The 20751-nt window shown below is 35.4% G+C and overlaps 2 protein-coding genes across 2 annotated transcripts in view; one reads left to right on the forward strand and one right to left on the reverse strand.

Moving 5' to 3' along the window:
• Nucleotides 1-1749, reverse strand: part of LOC138713985 (uncharacterized) — an 8200-nt gene extending 6451 nt beyond the window's left edge. The window contains exon 1 of the mRNA XM_069846561.1: nt 1651-1749. Coding sequence (XP_069702662.1) covers nt 1651-1725 — 75 coding nt within the window. The 5' untranslated portion in view covers nt 1726-1749. The remainder of the gene's footprint in view (nt 1-1650) is intronic.
• LOC138713986 (noggin-1-like) overlaps nt 1-20751 on the forward strand; it is a 162342-nt gene that overhangs the window by 94665 nt on the left and 46926 nt on the right. The gene's annotated exons all lie outside the window — the stretch shown is intronic.

Raw genomic sequence — 20751 nt, forward strand, 5'->3', positions numbered from 1 at the left:
TGACACATTATATCAGTACGTATTTTTTTTCTAGCGAGTTTATTAACTTCTTAGTGATTATAAGCCTTTACTTTACATAGTATGATCTACTGTTCGAATTGCCGTACTGTATAACTTCTGTATAAAATGTCTTTCACGGGTGTTAAGAGAAAACATGTTGTGAAGTATCGAAAAAAGTGCAAATAATTTAGTGGTTCCGGAAAGAGAAACTATGGCTCATGACGCATCAGAATACCAGATTAGAGTTAAACTGTGCGAGATGAAATAAAAACCAAGAGTAAAGTGTTTACAGTATATAAATCCACAACATGAGACCTCCTTTATTCCTATCTTTCCACAGACAGTCATTACAAGGAGTCTGTTTGCCCATTGAAAACCCGTCGTTGGCAATCAGACATACATGAATGAACTGATCCATTGCCTAGCGTGTTAAATAGCTTACAAGACTACGTAGGAAATTACGAAAATGTAAATATTATTATCTTAATTCACGAAAACCTTTTATGGTACGAATTATTCGATTTTTATTAACCGTTTTGTCCACCCCATTCATTACCACGGATAATAAAGGTTCTTAATTTAATTTTAAAATGATTGCTGCATAATAATAAAGTGTAATATTCTTACAAACCACGACAGTCCACTGGCATAAATCGCGTTCTAACTGAAATTCGATGACAGATGCAGGTGTGTCCGAGACATCAGCTTGGAAGGTGATGAAATTGTTCAAACTGAAGCCTTATAAAGACAACAGCCGTTCATAAATTGAAGGAAAAGTATCATGTGCCTAGTTTTCTCTCGATAGAGATGAAATTCAGCGCGTGTGTAGAATTCTTTTAGAAACATTCATGTGAAATGTGCATTAGAGAGAATGGTCGACAGCTCCAGCACGTATTACCAAGGTAAGCCAATAAATTACATTTGTAATATAATTAGGAATTTGGGTGCAATAACAGCGTTAATATAAAAAAAATCGGTTTGATGAAAATTAGATATAAACTTTAAAATTGTAAGTAACAAAATCTTTACTAATTAATCTTACATTAATGGGTTACATTTTAATAAAATTATATACTTTAGAATGTATTATATTTAAGAAAATTATCTATGCAATAATAGCGTTAATACTCTAACTGGCTTATTGCAGCAGTCGAGAGATTTTATTGCCGAAACCTGACGTGCGGATCACCGGTAAGAGGGCTATGGCTTGCCCATGTTATTTTTAGATCTATGCCGTACTAAGGCAAACCTGTTTCCAGGCGTACATCCGTTGTAATATATGTCTTTGTTTTTAGGACTAAGAAATTACTTTTTTTTTTTGGTCCAAGACATTAAATAGTAATATCGTTGCAATATATCAAACCAAATTATTACGAAACACGCGAAATATAGGCTACAATGAGAAACTTAGTCTTCTTCACAATTCCGGTATATATTAACATGACGCATTATTTTAGGAGTATCTATCTAATGGGCATGACTGGCTGGGTAAGGTTTGTAAACGTCTTAAAACTAAATTCCTGTACGTAAATTTGCCTCAGTGAGGGTTCGTATATACAAAGAGGATATATTTTTTAAACTTTAAATATCAAATCAGACAGTAATCAGCAAAGTAATGAAAGAGTAATGTGAAAGTGTTTTATAACTTACCTCACTTGTGTCCGTTGCAGTCGTTAGCTGCACAATGGCTCCCAGAACGCAGATCGCTAGGCATAAGTTCTTCATGTTGTATAGTCGAGATCGCTCTTGAATCTGATCCCGAACACTGAATTTATACACTGGAAACTAGCGAGAATGACATTAATGGTACGAAAAAAATTATTTTTCCACTATATTAATGACGACTATTAACCAGAAATCTGTAATGTCGTACATCACGAACGTTAACGAGTAAAGTAGCAATTCCTACACTTTTTCGCTTGTGGCTAATGAAGTTTAATGCATCCACTTTATGAAATAAAATATTGAGCTTTTTGTTATACCTTTGTGTATGTTCTGTACATCCTGAAAGAGGAAACAGGAGATGTGTGATAACAGGTTTTGATACTGGAAACGGAAATTTATAAACACCACCTATTTTCATTCGTTTTTATTAGAAAATCAGAGGGGAGAAAATGCACAGAGTTGAGTTTGACCATAGACTCCCTTACTGTCTTTCCGTTTGTCCGCATGCAAAATAGCTGGAAAAAAACAGAATAATACTGTAGATCGTTAATATATAGAAGTCTTACAAATATGGTGAACCGTTTTAGTTGTTTATTTAACGACAATTTATCAACTACAGTATAATCTACCGTCAATGAAATTGGTGATTGCAAGATGAATAGCGAATACTTTTTTTTATAATAGCTGAAACTAACGCAGGGTTGATGGAGATCTGATTTTTGTCTTCTATTAAAATTATGAAGAGAAAGAAACCAAATCTGATTTGCCAGGGACTGTTCCATTAGGCCTATACTACGCGCAATGTCACGACTCGAGTGACTTTGTTGTAATACCAAACGCGGAAATAAAATAAATATGGCGCAAAGGATATCTGGGCACAAGAGAAAACATAATGATGTAATCCATGCTAATAATAGTTCTTTAAATCTAAGCGTAAAAATTTTTAGTAGGTTATTTTACGACGCTTTATCAACATCTTAGGTTATCTAGCGTCTGAATGAGGTGAAGGTGATAATGCCGGTGAAATGAGTCCGGGTTCCAACACCGAAAGTTACCCAGAATTTGCTCATATTGGGTTGAGGGAAAACCCCGGAAAAAACCTCAATCAGATAACTTGCCCCGACAGGGAATCGAACCCGCGTCACCTGGTTTCGCGGCTAGACGCGCTAACCGTTACTCCACAAGTGTGTACATGATCGAGTTGAAAAAAAAATGTTTTAATATACTTCAATACACAATTATTGTTAAATTTAACTTGTGTTCGGTGATAAGCTTAAGTATTAAATGAGCCGTTCAGAGCAGAAGTGGTGTAAGTCAAAAATGGGTAATGAGGGTTAAAGTAAACATTCTGTAAAATACAGCGCAAAGTAGCAATTAATATTCAGTTTATTTAAACTATTAGTAGTCAGTGGATAGCACGAAGGACATATTAATTGCTACTTTGCGCTATATTTTACAGAATTTTTACTTTAAACCTCATTACTTAATTTTGACTTACACCACTTCTGCTCTGAACGGCTCAAATGTTATCTGTATATACTGTATCGTTATATTACAAAACAACTATTTTAATTACTAACATATTTATTATGTGGCTTATAATTTATTGTGTCAATTTCTCTGGAAATTTTTTAAACAAACATAAATAACAAAAAGTATGAAGACTCACCTAGTTAATACTGCTTCATCCATGATTTTAAACATGTGAGTGCATTCACATGCTCCGAATTAAGTGCCGCTCTACGTTTAGTAATGTTTCCTGCATCACTAAACACAAAAAAAAAAAACTTTTTTTTTCTGTCAACCACTTTTCTACGATTGTTCAATTTAAATCCAAACGTTTCACCGAGTTTACCTCTCAAATTCTCGTATGACATAACGGAGTTTACACTTTTCGCAAACCAGAGAAAACTGATTTTTTTTTCTTTATCAAACTAAACACACAACTTTCACATACAAACTCAGTACAGAAACTGCAAAAGTACAGGGGTCGAAACAGAAGACTGGCCCCTATTGTAGCACTCTTCCAGTTGTCCTTACATTTGATACTCTTAAGTTGTATACTTCGTTCCATAAAGTCTACAGGAGAAGTAAAAATTGCTGACAGATAAAGAGAGAAATATAATCGCTATTCAACCATGGCAGAGGTCTCATTCAGCGCTTGTCTTGAAGTTGAGCGGTGGTAGAACGCTTCAGACTGTCCAACTTCAAGATAAGCGTGGAATGAAATCTCTGCCATTGGTTGAACGGCAATTATACTGCTCTCATCTTCTGCCGGCAATGTTTACTTCTCCTGTCAGACTTTATGGAACGAAGTTTAGTATCTATAGTTTTTTAAGTACGTTATTTTACGACGCTTTATCAACAGCTTAGGTTATTTAGCGTCTGAATGAGATGAAGGTGATAATGCCGGTCAATGAGTCCGGGGTCCAGCACCGATAGTTACCCAGCATTTGTTCATATTAGGTTGAGGTTAAACCCCGGAAAAACCTCAACCAGGTAACTTGTCCCGACCGGGAATCGAAACTGGGCCACCTGGTTTCGCGGCCAGACGCGCTAACCGTTACTCCACAGGTGTGGACTCTATGGGAGCTATTCATAGACATTTCGCTAGCCCGCGCTATGAGCGCGCTAAACTAGCCCCGGCTATCGACTGATTACTTGTACAGGATTCATATCATATCATATCATATCATATCATATCATATCATATCATATCATATCATATCATATCATATATCATATCGCTGACACTGGTTTATGAATACGAAACACGTTAGTTCGGTGATCATCCAACGGAAGCCCGCGCTAAGAATGTCTATGAATATGGCCCTAAAGTTTTAAATGTGTATATATGCACTTCACGTTTCTCATACGTTGCGTTACGTAAAGGCTCATTCACAATGAAAATTAAACATAACGTAAGCGTTAAGAATATAAACATTACAGTAAAATCAAGATCATTCACAATGGGGACATAAACATAACAGCAAACATACTTGGTAACCATGGAAACATAACAACGACGTCATTTCCTCATATTCTGTCGTATATTTCAGCGCTCCACGATTGTGTTCTGTTTGCAAATCACGTAAGCATAAGCATGAAAGTTTGGAATTTCCAAACTTTCATGTTAACGTCTTACGGTAATGTTTATGTCAATGCTTATGTGAATCATTGTGAATGATCCTATTTGGTAGCCTGAGCGCAAACTTCTGTGTTTATGTTACGGTTATGTTTAATTTTCATTGTAAATGGGCCTTAACCCTTCCATTGATTATCCCGTAAGATCAGTGTTTATGAATGGGTGTCGAACGCATATGGACATGATTTGATGGTGTGCATACACAAACGAATCTCTTCCGATCCGTTGATTGAGTTTTCCTCCCTTCAGAACCGAGATGTGAGATTATCTTTGCCTTTAACCCTCAACACTTACCTGGGTCTTTTCTGACCCCACACCATACTTTATTGTTAATGTTTACATCAGTGGTCGTCAGCACTCGCTGAAATGTGCAAAGGGTACGCGGTGCTGTCCCGTGTGCACTGTCGTGCAACAGGGAGAGATAGAGGGCATACCCGCTAGCAGCTACGGAATGCACCCTAGTGCACTATGTTTTCCGCGGGTAAGAGAGACTAGCCCCAGCGTGCTCTGTGCTGACGACCCCTGGTTTACATCCATATACTCCGAAACGTTGCAGTAACCTAGATATGTTATCCTTGGTTATTTTAGTTTCCTTTACAATTAAAATTATTATATCATAATTATATATTGATTATTTTTTTTCATGTTTATTGCTTGGCCCAGCTATAGAACACGTCTTTATTTTCTAGGTAGAATTATTTTTATTTTTGTTGTAAACAAAGTGAACATGTACTTTGAAAAGTGAACATATGATACAAATACAGCATAAACTGCCATATACGCTATGGGTAAAATGTAGATTCAAGAGAAATTATTTATTTTGTATCTGTAAAATTAGCTTCTTGTTGTTTCTACTGCAGCAGGCGGTAAGACCAAATTAATTAATTAATTGTATAAACATTATAATTAACACTTGATGCAATAACAATTTCCTTTTCGTGTTTTATTTCAAGGAAAGTGTACACCCCCGATAATCTCTGATAATTAAAAAAATAAAATCACAGATTCAGAATAAATAGACTGCCATTAAACTAATTAAATTAATCAATTCATTCATTCAATGTTTAAACACAGTTAATAATTCTAGGTGCAATAAAAAAATTTCAATTTGCTAATACAGTATATACGATTAAAAATGCATTAAACTATAAAATATCGCAATTATTAACAACAAATATTCTTGGGGTCAAAAAAGACCCCAGATAAGTTGTATGAAATTCTAGAGCAGCTAAGTTTCGAGAGTTAAAATGCTTAAACTTTAAGGTTTGTATATTTTATTTTACTTTTTAAATTGGAAATTGAACGACGAAATCTCATTGAACTTGTCAGTCAAAATGCAGTGCTATACAATTTCTAAAATCTTAAATACATGACAATAATTTAAAAGTTATGAATTTTGACCATTCTTTCTTATTTAAAATAACAATAAACAGCATTAAATTTACTGTAGACCACATTTTAGAAAAGTGGTAATTAACTTTGTGGAATATAATATGCCGAATACTGAGCTAGTACAATAAGAACATAGCATCATAGCTCGTACGGTAGGATAGGTAAAAGAAGGGACACACAATCCTATTTTAATGAGACTTACACAGAACGGATATGTAAGGGAGAGGTTATAGTGAGAGTCGCTGCTCACTGGAAGAAAACCAAGTCTAACTCTGCCACACGCTGTTCCATCATACTACACGCCATGTCACTCAGGAATAGCTGAAGTAGCTTTCCGTTTCTACTAAAGGCGGGAATAAAAAGATTTTACACAGACTATTTCGTTTATATTACGTCATGCCATTATCGGCCAATTAAGTGTAATGAAATTTTGAATTCCAACCAATCACAGTCATACATCGAGATAATTTCTGCAGCTCGATTTATCACTAACAATTTATCGTATGATCGTTGTTTTAGTCAGTATCGCCAACTGCTTCGACGTAAATCGATGAGCATGAATCCATTGTAATAAATAAAGTGCGAAATCCTACTTCCACACCTACATCTTCATCTTCTAATTCCATGTTCATTGTATCTAAATAAAATGGCACTCCTTCATAACAATTACTGTTCATTTTATTAATATATTAATCAGGTTATTTCTAATTACACTATAAAATGTTTAAATTAAATTATGATTTCTGCAGATAATGAACATGTATTTCAGTTATAATAACAAGAGAAAAGCGCAGTACTTGTAATTAACATTTTTAAACCTGTATTTTGCTTTTCTCAATTGGTATTACTGAATAACGTTCAATTTCTTTAATGCAGTAATCGTTATTCATCTATTTCGACTTCACAATGTCTGAATAGGTGAAGTATTCATAAATATACAATTATTAACATTTTATGAGCGAATTTTAGGGATATATTATTTACATTTTTATTTTATTCACGAAATAGTCCTAATAAATTTCACTTGAGGACTGAGATTTCCCAAATAAATCCACTCGGTTCGCTCGTGGTTTTATCGGAAAATCTCAGACCTCTCGTGACATTACTATAGGGAAGATCTAAGCACAAGTGAAAATATGACGTAAGTAATCCATCTGACGGCAATATCTTCCGAACTACGCGTAAAGAAAATACCAGAAACGAATCGACTGACTTTTATAAAATTTGAACGTAGTGTTTCCCAGGAATTTCTTGACTATACGCCAAACAGTAATATACTGTAGTTAATTATTGGTCTCTAATGAGAAACGATGAACTACATTGGACTTACGTTTTAGATATCGTTATAACATTTGAATATCTGATGATGCCGTATAGGCGAAAACGCTCGTATATAATTTCTTTAGTAAGATGTATTACCAAATATTAATTTGCAACAAATGATAAATCATATGATTGAGAAACTTTAAATAAATGTATAATAGTGGTACATGATGTTTGGGATTTGTGTGGTGTAGCGAATGTTTGGGATTTTAGAAGGCGTAGTCCCCTAAAATTTGGTAAACTTGTATATTTCATATCCTGTTTTCATAAAATTTATTACGAAAATGGCAATTATAGGCCTAATTAATCCAATATGCTGCCGTATTAGTTAAAAATACGTTCGTGACATCATCCATGACGTCACGGCCCTTCCATCTCGTATTTTTAAGATTACCAATTCCCAATTTCGGAACAACTGGATAATACGCACGGTACACCAACGTCCGTAGTTGACGTTGCTCGCTGGCCACTAGTCACCGGGCCGTACCGAGCCGTATCAAACAAAAGACAATCGAAATGGTGGTAGTAAAATTCGCGACTATATTCTTAAATAATTCACTCCATTAGTCAAGTGCAAGGTTTATGTAGTATAACGGCGGTGTTTTGAATGCACTAAAAGAAAATGCAGATGCAGTAACATCTTAAAGTAAGTTATCACATCGAAATAAATGTGTTTTAGAGTATATCATTAAAATGAAGGAAAGTAAATTTCCGGTTAATGTTCATCAAAGCGTTAATTACATAATTATGACCGCGTTGCCGTTTTATTTGTGGTCTAGAGAAAATACCTCGTCTTTTACGAACAAAACTTCTAGCGGCCATGAAATTATTCACCGCTTTCATCATATTGTTTATGAATATTACGAAACAAAAACTACCATAAGGGTCATGACCAGGCTTAGAGACTTTGGACCTGATAGATGAAAACAGTGCGATTTCAAGTTGGATAGCTGGACTGTAGAGGGTGGGGGGCAGTAAGGGTAGCGACCTACCTGTCGTCCCATGTGCTTTATTTACTCAGTCATACTCATAAGGCAGGGAGAGGAGGTACTGTTCTGATAATAAAAACAGTCCCGTACACCTAGTTCACTTTATCAGAAGAGAGAACAGGAGATAGTAGTCTAGTTTTGATCTGTACATGTGGTTATCTATGTGATTAGTCTAAGAATATATGCGATATTCTGTGGCATAAAAGACATGCTAGCAGAGAAGAAGTCTACGGACACTGCTGGGGTAGCGAAGATAGATTTCAATGACTTAGTGTTTTTTCGTTTTGCATTCATTACATCATCCACACCTGTGGAGTAACGGTTAGCGCGTCTGGCCGCGAAACCAGGTGGCCCGGGTTCCATTGCCTGTCGGGGCAAGTTACCTGGTTGAGGTTTTTTTCCGGGCTTTTCCCCTCAACCCAATATGAACAAATGCTGGATAACTTTCGGTGCTGGACCCCGGACTCATTTCACCGATATTATCATCTTCATCTCACTCACACGCTAAATCACCTAAGATGTTGATAAAGCGTCGTAAAATAACCTACTAAAATAAATCCGTTACATCATGTGATGTAGAGCGGAGCTTCTCCCAATATAAACTTTGTCTTGCCGACTACCGCAGTAAGTTTAGTTTTGAGACCTTCAGAATGTGTGTTGCAGCAGGCTACATTGTAACAGTACCATGTATTGTACTTCATAAGTTGTGTATATTGTGTAGGATTATTATGTTGAGTAAGTATTGCACTTGTGCTTATGACAGAAGCCGAAAGGAAATGCATATTAATTAATTTTGAAAATTTCGCATGATAGGTTTTTTTTATTTTAATCTATGTAAAGATTAATTTTTTGATCCTATAGAATTTTTCTCCTCTAACAATCATTTTATTTTAATGTTTGATAAACTAGTTGCCTTTTTTTGGAACGTCACTGTACAGCACCAGCAGACTGGACTGAACTTGGTTTCATGTGTACATGTCACTTCTTCTGCCGACTCCCATCCCCCTCTAACACAATGAAAAAGCTGCCTATAGTATGGACGTAGTAAACTTATTCTATCGGGCCCAAAATCTCGATGTCTGGTCATGACCGACAGGTTCATCTTGGCTGTCTGCCTATGCGCAGACTTGATTAATAAAAATCTAAACAACCAAACCTAACCTTCGTATATGCAAGATGTGTAACCGGAGCAAGAAGTAATCATCTTGATTTGATCTGGAATGTACACGCGAAAATAAATTCAAGTAAGAATCACGCTACCACTGCATGAGAGATCCGCGCATGCGCCATAGCAAAACTGTTCCTGTCGCGAGTCCCTCATCTAAGACACGTAATCTACTCTCAATATTTACGCAAATATATATTGTCGCTAACAGCGATGCTACCTCTCAGTAATTTCAGAACGAAGGAGGTAGGGAGAGAAAAAAAATTTCTCCTTCAAACAACGTCACAGACCAACGTCATGTCCTTATGTTGGCGACATTGTGTACAGCTCATGCATTTTGTCAAGACACTCGCGATGCGCAGTAGGTGAACAACGTTTCTGTGGAGGGGGTAGGAGTAGTAGGGAAGGTCGGGCGTGTGTCTAGAGTTCAAGGCAAAGGCTAACCCATTCCCCTATAATTCATAAGTAGACTCATCCTATCTCGTGCGCAGCTCTGTAGGAAGAGTGGGGAGTATCTGGACATAATGCATGAGCTGTATTTAGTTTGGTCGTAACCGTAACGGCGTGGTTCAAAGCTACCGTAACAAATTCCCCAGTTTAGCGCCAATTTCCAACGAAATATTTCTAGCTATGGCTCTTCGGCCCGTTTTCGAGCCATGGCCTCCCCAATTCTTCCTCTCCATTCTTCTCTATCCCTTGCTGCCACCTTCCACTTCCACAATCGCAGCAAACTGGTAGTATCTTCTTGAACTATATCCTCCCATCTATTCCGTGGTCTTCTAACAGGTCTTTTTCCTCCATAATGCCCCTCTAAAGTTCTCCTTGGTATGCTTCCCTTCTCCATCCTGACTATATGTCCTGTCCATTGCAGTCTCCTGATCCGTATGAAAGTTGACAAAGCTATATCGTTGTATAAGGTGTATAATTCATGATTATATCGGATTCTCCATTTTCCTTCCCTTACCGCACTGGTCCAAATATCCTCCTTAATACCTTTCTTTCAAAGTTGTCAACTGCATTCTGTGATTTTTTTTTTTGTGAAAGTCCAATTTTCACTTCCATATATAATGATACTACGGATCATTGTTTTATATAGTTCAATTCAACTTCTCCAATTGGTTCCACGATAGTTAATAAAATTATAGGGATAAGTGAATAATATGCTTTATTAGCGACTTTAATTAGTTTCTGGATTTAAAGAAATATTTATTATCTTAAATTATTTTAAATCAATAATTTTAAGTAAGTAAGAAAACCCATGAAACTTATATTTGGTTGATTTACGATTTTTTTTGTTATTTTCATTTCAACAAGTTTTTCTATGAGCGTATTCCGAATCTCAGCGCTGAGCAATCTGATGGCATCACGGTCTTCCAAATTTCACCGATGACGTCACTGATGCTCCATCGGTGTCGCACCGGTGCCATCAGCTTGCAGAGATGGTGGCAGTCTCCATCAGCCGCCATCAGTGAATCTGATTGGTTCTTGTATAGGGCGGAAATTAGCAGACGAATGACATCGTGCACTGTTGTGTCATGGCGGTGTGTTCTGCTTTAGTTCTGCTGTATTGTTTGTAATGAGCACAATGTAAAAACAATATGTTAATGGCTTACGAGCGAACATGTTAACGGACCAGTTATTACTACCGGTTCAAGAAATAAATTGTTTATGCTCTCTTTTCTTTGGACGAAATGGCAGTACGGAAATTTCGCAAAATTTTGCTAGCGAAGCACAAACAACAACTTGTACAGCCGCCATGTTAGCCATTGAACCTTCCAGCAGTTTTGTTCCTATTTCGCTGCAGCGTGACGTCATTGTTGTCCACCAGTCCGGTGAGATTCGGAATACGCTGAATATTTACAATGGAATTCGTCACTGATCACGTGACAGCCAACAACGCGCTCTCAGCTGGCACTCACTAACAGTTATACCGCTCACAACTCTTATTTGCTCCAACTGCCCGACTCTGTATATGACTACAGATCCCTTTTCTCATTTTCCCATTTCATCATCCGACATAAAGAGTTCTAGACAAGTAAAACTGGAGGCCTTCCAACTTAAAGGAAAAACGTAGGTACTTATGTAATCCAACCGTTATTTAAATATCGTAATAAAAATAGAAAATATATTTTGTTGAAACAACAAAGCGCTGCAACTCCTATAATATTGAAATTAAAATAAATATACAAAAGCGTATCCTGTACTTATTAAAATAATTAGAACACTCAGATTAAGAACTGGTTTTTCGTTTTATAAATTGTCGGTCGCATGTTGTCACAAAGAGTAAGTAGCAAGTTGAAAAGTTGTCGTTGATAATTAATCTTATAAATACAGGATTACAAATTACTGACGTAAACTTACTGCATAATTTTACATAGTGCTTAACGCTGTGAATCAGAAAAAATCGTAGCAACACAGAGTTAGGTCTATCATTATCAATAAATTCTGATTCGATATTTCTGTATTACAAGAATACAATTAGCACTAAAACATTCAAGCATAACTAGATTGTAAAATTCTCTAGACAGGCATTGTATTCTTCAAACCCAATAAAATATAAAACCACCTTAAAATACTGAGCAAAATATATTATAAGATAACGTTAACATCTGTTCTAAGTGAATAAGTCTATATCATGTATAAGTATGAACTGATGGTGCTGAAAGAAAACACTGTCTTACTTGTATACTTATTCTAGATATTTTATTGACTGTATTGGCATAATTTACTCACATAAATCACTAGCTTTTGTTGTTATTATGTATCGCGTTAAGTCCCAAATCTATGCGCCATTAATTCTTGAGGTTCAGCGACGAAACAGTAACGCACCTCCTCCCCTAAAGACCCGAACCTTACTAACATTAGTGCATTTGTAGCAGCGCTGCCAACCTTCAAACACAAAATTATAAAATAAAATTGTAGCCTAAAAATTATCAGATTTTCCACAAAATTATAGCAAACATACAATATTAACAATAATAATGTCATACTATCAAAACTTTACACAATACTAAATAAACTCCCAGGCATTTCTCGCACAGAAGAAGCACCAACGGCATTTACGAACAGACTATTGTGATTAACTGATTAGCAAACTAAGATGCAAGTTTACTACTGACTTGGAAAGAATCCAGGCTCTTTCCTTGGAATCTTGACGGAAACGTTTATTCAGAGAGTACCAAAAGAATAGAATAAACTCAAATGTGTTTCATTAATACGATAATTTCTTCCTGTGCAAAGTGAAATAAAATGAATTGTGAGGAATGATACGATTAACGAAAATTATCGCATGGTTGGTAACGCTGATTAATAGAATTTTTGCAATCTATATTCGATTTCTATGATCGATTATCGATAAGATTCATACGTGAGTCGCCTAGAATCGAACTGCACTTTCTCCAAATTATGAAATACGTGATTAAGATATGTTTCAGTACAGATTTTTGCAGGGAATGTGATAAACTGTTCGTTTGGAGTCAAACTGGAATTTATTTGCCTTAACTTCAGTAGTAAAATCACCGTTTGAAGTCTACCTGCACTAGTTTTTCATCTTTTCTGACAAATCAGATTTTTGGATAAAGCGCAGTTTGATTCTAGGCGACTCATACAGTGAAGGTCGAAGTTGCCAGATAGAGCGATATGCTGCCTAAGGAGCTACTGAAATGCAGAATTCGGCAATCAAATTTACAAAAATATTATTTAAAATTATTGTCTTAAATCCTAATATTTTAATTTGATATACTTTTAATTGTTATATATAATGTCTCATTGTTATAATAATAATAATAATAATAATAATAATAATAATAATAATAATAATAATAATAATTTATTTTAGCTGCCAAAGTTAAGGTCGTAAGACCTTCTCTTTCACTCAACCAGCAAAAAGTATACATGCATATGAATGAACTTACAAGCTAGAAAGAATAGAACAATTTGATTTAGATAAGTTATGTGTATACAAGAGTTACTTATGAATTAAACCGTAAAATAGTATGAACTATTACATAAACAATGAAATACAAACTGTGTAGCAGAATAAACTAAAATACATATAATGTTAATATATTTAAAATAATGTTAGATAGTAGGAAGAGATAATTGAGACAATATTGAAAATACAGCGCTATCAGGATGCATGTCTAAATAAATAAGTCACCATATAATCAGTGACCGTTAAGTCAGTATTAATTAAATTGAATTGCTAAGAAGGTTATCCTTTAAGCTATTTTTAAAAACGTTTATTTTCTTGCACCCCTAATACTTAATGTCAAGGAATTCCATTGTCGCGAGGTGGATACTGTAAAAGATGATGAATAACAAAATGTTCTACGAAGAGGTATACTTAGCGTGCCACAAATAAGTGATCTGGTATTTACACCACTTACTGTTCTTCAAACACTCAGAAATTTCTGTTTTAGGCTATAGAATTCAGGTTCCTTGTGGTCTGCCAATGTTATTGATCTGATGTTTAAATTTTAACGAATTCTTTTTACAATATATTCTTCGCATATGACGAAGTAATATTAAGCAATTTAGGGGAGACTAAAATTACAAACAGCAGTGCATCAATTAAAAGAATTAATTAGTAAATATAGGATGGGGATTACCTTTGTTTGAGGTTCTGACAGATACGGAAATAAAATTTGGAACTCCCTTATTGTATAGTCTAAGTTTCGCTTACAACACACTGCTGATGTGCAGTAAACAAGAGCCCCTGTATATATGCTACTTGTGGACAATCGTGCGAATTTGTTGCCTACATATAGGTGGACTCCCACCAAGACTCGCTCCAAATTTTAATTTCGTATCTTTATATCTATTGTCAGGCAGTACATCTCACTTGACGATATGTGTCAGAGGAAGAACAATTGTTTGTATACATCTGAAGTCTGATTAGTGGAATATTTTATTAGTCAGTCATGTATGCAATGGAGGGGGGAAAGGAATTGATCACCATACCCCATTATTTCCTACTTTAGTTGCCTCATGAATGGTGCCTTATTAGTGTCAATTATGAAGTTCAAACTTGTCTTAGAACAGTTGACTAAGCATGAACAACATGAGGATATGGGAAACAAAAACGAAAGTAGTGGTTTTTATGGAAACAGACCACACAAAATGTAAAATAGAATTTGAAATAGTTTTAACACATTATTTATCTTTGTAAGAGGCTACGTAGAACAATTTATAAATTTGTCAATCTTTGATGCTACTTACTAGACATGAACAAAACTAATTGCCACTCTCGCTCGCTGTGTTCGTTGCATTTCTCTTTCGAGTCTCGAATTGTCATTCTCGTGCGCTTCGAGTCTCGCTCATCATTCTCGAAATACCATTTGGTCGGTGTGGAAAGATTTCGTAACATACATAATTGAAATAAATAACATTATAAATGTTTAAATGAGACAAAAAGGCAAAACAGAACAGTATCTTAGTTATCAAAATATTCTGGTTCTATTATATTATATTACCTATGGTTATATAAATAAAAAAAATTCTCAAATAAATTTGCATTTATAAGTAACATAAAACATAACACTAATATCTTTTTACTTGAGATTGCACACTTGATCTTAAGCATATGAAAAGAAAATTTCTAGCTTTTTAATAAGGGTCTAATAATTAAATAAAGACTGGGGAACGGATTATTATACACTGAAAGAGATGTTTCAAATAGGCTACTTGATTGTTTATACATATAGCCTATAACAGTTGCCAAAGTAGATAAAAGTTCAGTCAGGTATAAACAACTGTGGCGATTCAAGGCTGCTTGACTTCGGGAGTCATTATATCGAGTGTCGGAACACTCACAACCAGTCTTTACGTCAAGGACGCTACGTAATACAACACTGTCGTGCGGGCTTTCGGCTTTGTGGGCGCTGTTAGTCTTGCTTTTTCGATCGTTGTTCATCTCTACTACTTAGGCTACACATTAGAGTTCTGCGTAATATTTATTTCGTCCTTTTTCAGTCTGTTATTCAATATGGCATATTTTGGAGTAGAATTACAAAAATTAATCTCAATCCATTAAATTTATTACAAAAACAAATAGTTAAAATTTGTTTGAACGAACGTTTTGATTATCAACTAAATTAATTTATTCTAAATGTAATGTATTTAAAATTTAACAAATATCTAAGTCCTATATACGCTGTTAAAATTTAGTCATACAATCTAAATAAGTTTATATTAGAGCCACAGATCATGATACCAAGGCGAAATAATAATTCAACATTAGTAGTACCTAAATATTTTACATCTAGTTTAAATCACAGTATTAATTCTGGCCCTAGGTTGTAAAACGCTGTAGTTAAATTACATCCAGAGATTTAATATGTAACTCACTCAAATATGTTAAGAAAGTTAAAAATGTGTTAATGTATTCAATTTGATTAAGTAAATTTATATGTATAGGTATATAAATCAATTATCCTGTATTATTTCTTTATTCTCTTTAGCTTCTTTTGTCATAAATTGTTCTATATGACTTACGTACAAAATTATGTAACTTTTTCTCTATTTTAATTTATATTGTATGTGATTTCATTGTAGCTCTTATCTTATTTTAATTTCTAGTTTAGTTGTATATTCATATTGTAATAAATAATAGTTCTGAATTGTGACCGAACATGAGCACTGTTCAATGAGATTATTACCACAGTCTAGTATATACAGTCACGAAGCTTGAGTTGTGAGGTTGCTAGGAACAATAGACTGTGCTGGTACTGTTTCGCATTGTCTATAATGAGGCGATATTAGCGATCCTAGTGGTTAGCAACTATTTATGGATGCATATTTATTACGTATTGAGCTTCGTGACTGTATATACTAGACTGTGTTATTACTGTACACGGCCGAAATGATTATAGCTTTTTATTTACCAGTTGTTGAAGAAATTAAGCACTAGTGGACTTGAACTGGACAGAAGAGGAAGAACAGATTATGTTTTATTTATCATTGAGACCTATTTCGATTTCGTAACCCATTTACGAATAAATTAAAATTAGGCTACATTGTTTCCTTTTTCGAACAAACCTAATCTACGAATTCAGTTTAGCAGCCTATTAGAAAACATTTCTTTTCCACGAAGTCACATCTCAGCTCATTATGATGTCATATGCATCACATGGAATACAGAGAAGTATGTGGTCATTTATCGTCCAAAATACTACTGTTAAAATGGAACAAGCGTATCTCCTTTCTGTGTAACAGATTGCGTAAAACAATCCATAAATTTTCCATTCTACGTTCTTATTTACCTATTTATGTTCTGCGTACTGTGTACTTAGCTCTGTTTCAATCAATAATTCAGTATGGTATATTAGATTGGAAAGGAATGGCAAAATCGACTCTCCATCCTTTAAATTTGCTCCAAAAAAGAATTATCAAAATTTGTCTATATAAACCTTTTGATTACCCAAGGAAATTAATTTTTCAGGAATTTGGTGTATCAAATCTAGAACAAATTTATAAACAAACACTGCTGATTTACTTCCATAAAAATCACAATAAATTTAAATTTTACCCTCATGAATACCATACGAGACAAAACTAAATACCCCCAAATGCCACACAACTGCTTGATTAAAACATAGCAGAAATTTTGGACCCAGAATATGTAATGAATTAATTAGAGCTTACCCTGAACTAAGTACTCTGAACACACACAGATTTAGGAAACAAATTATATTAATTATTTAATTGTTTTGTCTTTTATTAAGCTGTATTAGTTTAAAATTGTAATCAAATACTCGCGTACTTTGTATTTTCCTTATTTTTGTATGTCGTTACATGGTCTGTATTTTACTGTAATTATATTAATATTATTGTGCTGAATTAACACTCTTCAATATTATGTAACGAGACTGAACTGCGCCCGAGAACGAGCTTCTGCTCTTTTGGGCTCCAATGCCTGATTTAGTGTAAACCTTATGCATTAAATAAATAAATTTTAAAATTTGAAATTTGAATATACTAGATCGTACCTATCTTTAAGAAGGGGGACAAGACTAAATGTAGTAACTTTCGAGGAATATCACTTTTGTTGACGTCGTACAAAATTTTGTCCAATATTCTTTTGGGAAGATTAACTCCATATGTAGATGAAATTATTGGGGATCATCAATGTGGTTTTAGACGTAATAGATCGACTATTGACCAGATATTTTGTATTCGACAGATAATGGAGAAGAAATGGGAGTATAAGGGTACAGTGCATCAGTTATTCATAGATTTCAAAAAGGCATATGACTCGGTTAAGAGAGAAGTTTTATATGATATTCTTATTCAATTTGGTATTCCCAAGAAACTAGTTCAATCAATTAAAATGTGTCTCAGTGAAACGTACAGCAGAGTTCGTATAGGTCAGTTTGTGTCAGATGCGTTTCCAATTCACTGTGGGCTAAAGCAAGGAGATGCACTATCACCTTCACTTTTTAACTCTGCTCTAGACTTTGCTCTGAGTATGCCATTAGGAAAGCTCAGGACAACAGAAAGGGTTTGGAATTGAACGGGTTACATCAGCTGCTTGTCTATGCGGATGACGTGAATATGTTAGGAGAAAATCCACAAACGATTAGGGAAAACACGGGAATTTTACTGGAAGCAAGTAAAGAGATAGGTTTGGAAGTGAATTCCGAAAAGACAAAGTATATGATTATGTCTCGTGACCAGAATATTGTACGAAATGGAAATATAAAAGTTGGAAATTTATCTTTTGAAGAGGTGGAGAAGTTCAAATATCTGGGAGCAACAGTAACAAATATAAATGATACTCGGGAGGAAATTAAACACAGAATAAATTTGGGAAATGCCTGTTATTATTCGGTTGAGAAACTTTTATCATCCAGTCTGCTGTCGAAAAATCTGAAAGTTAGAATTTATAAAACAGTTATATTACCGGATGTTCTGTATGGTTGTGAAACTTGGACTCTCACTTTGAGAGAGGAAGAGAGATTAAGGGTGTTTGAGAATAAGGTGCTTAGGAAAGTATTTGGGGCCAAGAGGGATGAAGTTACAGGAGGATGGAGAAAGTTACACAACACAGAACTGCACGCATTGTATTCTTCACCTGACATAATTAGGAACATTAAATCCAGACGTTTGAGATGGACAGGGCATGTAGCACGTATGGACGAAACCAGAAATGCATATAGAGTGTTAGTTGGGAGGCCAGAGGGCAAAAGACCTTTAGGGAGGCCGAGACGTAGATAATATTAAAATTGATTTGAGGGATGTGGGATATTATGATAGAGACTGGATTAATCTTGCTCAGGATAGGAACCAATGGCGGGCTTATGTGAGGGCGGCAATGAACCTCCAGGTTCCTTAAAAGCCAGTAAGTAAGTAATATACTAGTCGTACGTACGGTACATGTTCCAAAATACATTGTGCACCTATGTTGTTATATATGGTACTGCTATTTCGGAACTATTATTTGGAACCTAGTATTTTTAGGGAACTGGAACAGTTGGAACTGTTACAACTTTTCCCATCATTAATCTGGAGCGCTCGTCATTCCGACTTATTTCAGTCGGATGCCCCTTTCTGCAGTAAGGAACATTCGTCCTGAACCGCGTTGTGGGCCGGGCTGTGTCGTTGAACAAGAAGCGAGTGCGTTCTGTGGAACTGCTTGGTGCCGCGCAGGAGGGGACGAGTGTGGCCTGACCACCTGTTCGCGAGGTGCAGCTTTGTTTGGGCGTCACTGCAGTGACAGCCTCAGGTGCGCCGTGTTAAATCAGCTGTACTCAGCGCTACGACCAAGGTCGAGCCCCGCGTGTCGATGGTCAACTTGTGTGTCTTGTGAATCGAACAGGAAATCTATTCCCAAACCCGGATAAGCGTGTAAAAATGTAATGTGTGTAATTGCTCACTATGGAAAATATACGATCGAAAATTATAATAGAAAATAAATCTCTAGAACAAGTCTCTCACTTCGATTATTTAGGAAGTAATATAAGTTTTTATGTACATAGATACATTGAAAATAAGATGAATAAATTTCAATTAATATGTGAAACAATCAATATAACACTTCAAAATAAGACAAGGGAAGAAACAAAAATAAAGTTTTATAAAATAATGGCTTCCCAATTATTATGTTTCGAAGTGAGTCCTGGATAATAAAAGAAAGAGATAAAAGCAATTACAGTCTGCAGGAATGAGATTCTTCCGTAGAGTGAAGGGTTGTGCAAGAAACGACCAGTTAAGGAATGAAAATATACAAGAAGAGGTTAACATAGTGTATACAGTTTAAACGAAAAAATATATAAATATAAAGAGAACTGGAGAATACAGCGTTGTTTCCGATCTCTGATAATGATGACGTCATGTGCGTCATGAATTACACCGACACGACAGCTGAATTGCGGCGAGAGGTGACAGACCAATAGTGAGTGATTTCATAATCAGAGTGCACGGTGTATCACAGTAGCAATGTCTAAGAAAATCGAGTCTTTTTGGGAGGGGTACATAACAACCCTTTCCGATGCCAAGTACAGTTACGTGAAAATCATAGGAGCCTGCAAAAAACGTGGTTTCGCTAATTCCAAGAAAGGCATCTTGTGTGTACCTAATAAGACTGGCAAAGCTCGGATGGAATTAATTCCAGAGTGGAAAAAGCTAGCAAATCCACCCCCCCATCACAAGTCGTCATACCCCACGAGATAATACAAATTAATTCCATTCGAGCTTTACCAATCTTATTAAGTACACAGAAGATGCCTTTCTTGGAAATAACGAAACCTCGTTTATTGCAGGTTTCTTTTATTTTCACTTAACTGTACTTGGCATCGGAAAGGGTTGTTATATATGTACCCTCCCGAAAAGGCTCGATTTTCTTGGGAATTTCTGCTGTGAGTCGCCATGCATCTGATTATGAGATCACTCACTACTGGTCTGTCACCTCGCGCCACAGTTCAGCTGTCGTGTGACTCCTGACGCACATGTCATTCAAATTCGTTATCAGAGTTCGGAAACAACCCTGTACATTTAAATCGAATGAACTACGAAAGAATTCCATCCCAATATCTATGTATCGACCTATAGATAGGAGGGATGTCGGGCGTCCA

The sequence above is a fragment of the Periplaneta americana genome, chromosome 14, assembly GCF_040183065.1.
Source record: "Periplaneta americana isolate PAMFEO1 chromosome 14, P.americana_PAMFEO1_priV1, whole genome shotgun sequence".
NCBI classification, from domain to species: Eukaryota; Metazoa; Arthropoda; class Insecta; order Blattodea; family Blattidae; genus Periplaneta; species Periplaneta americana.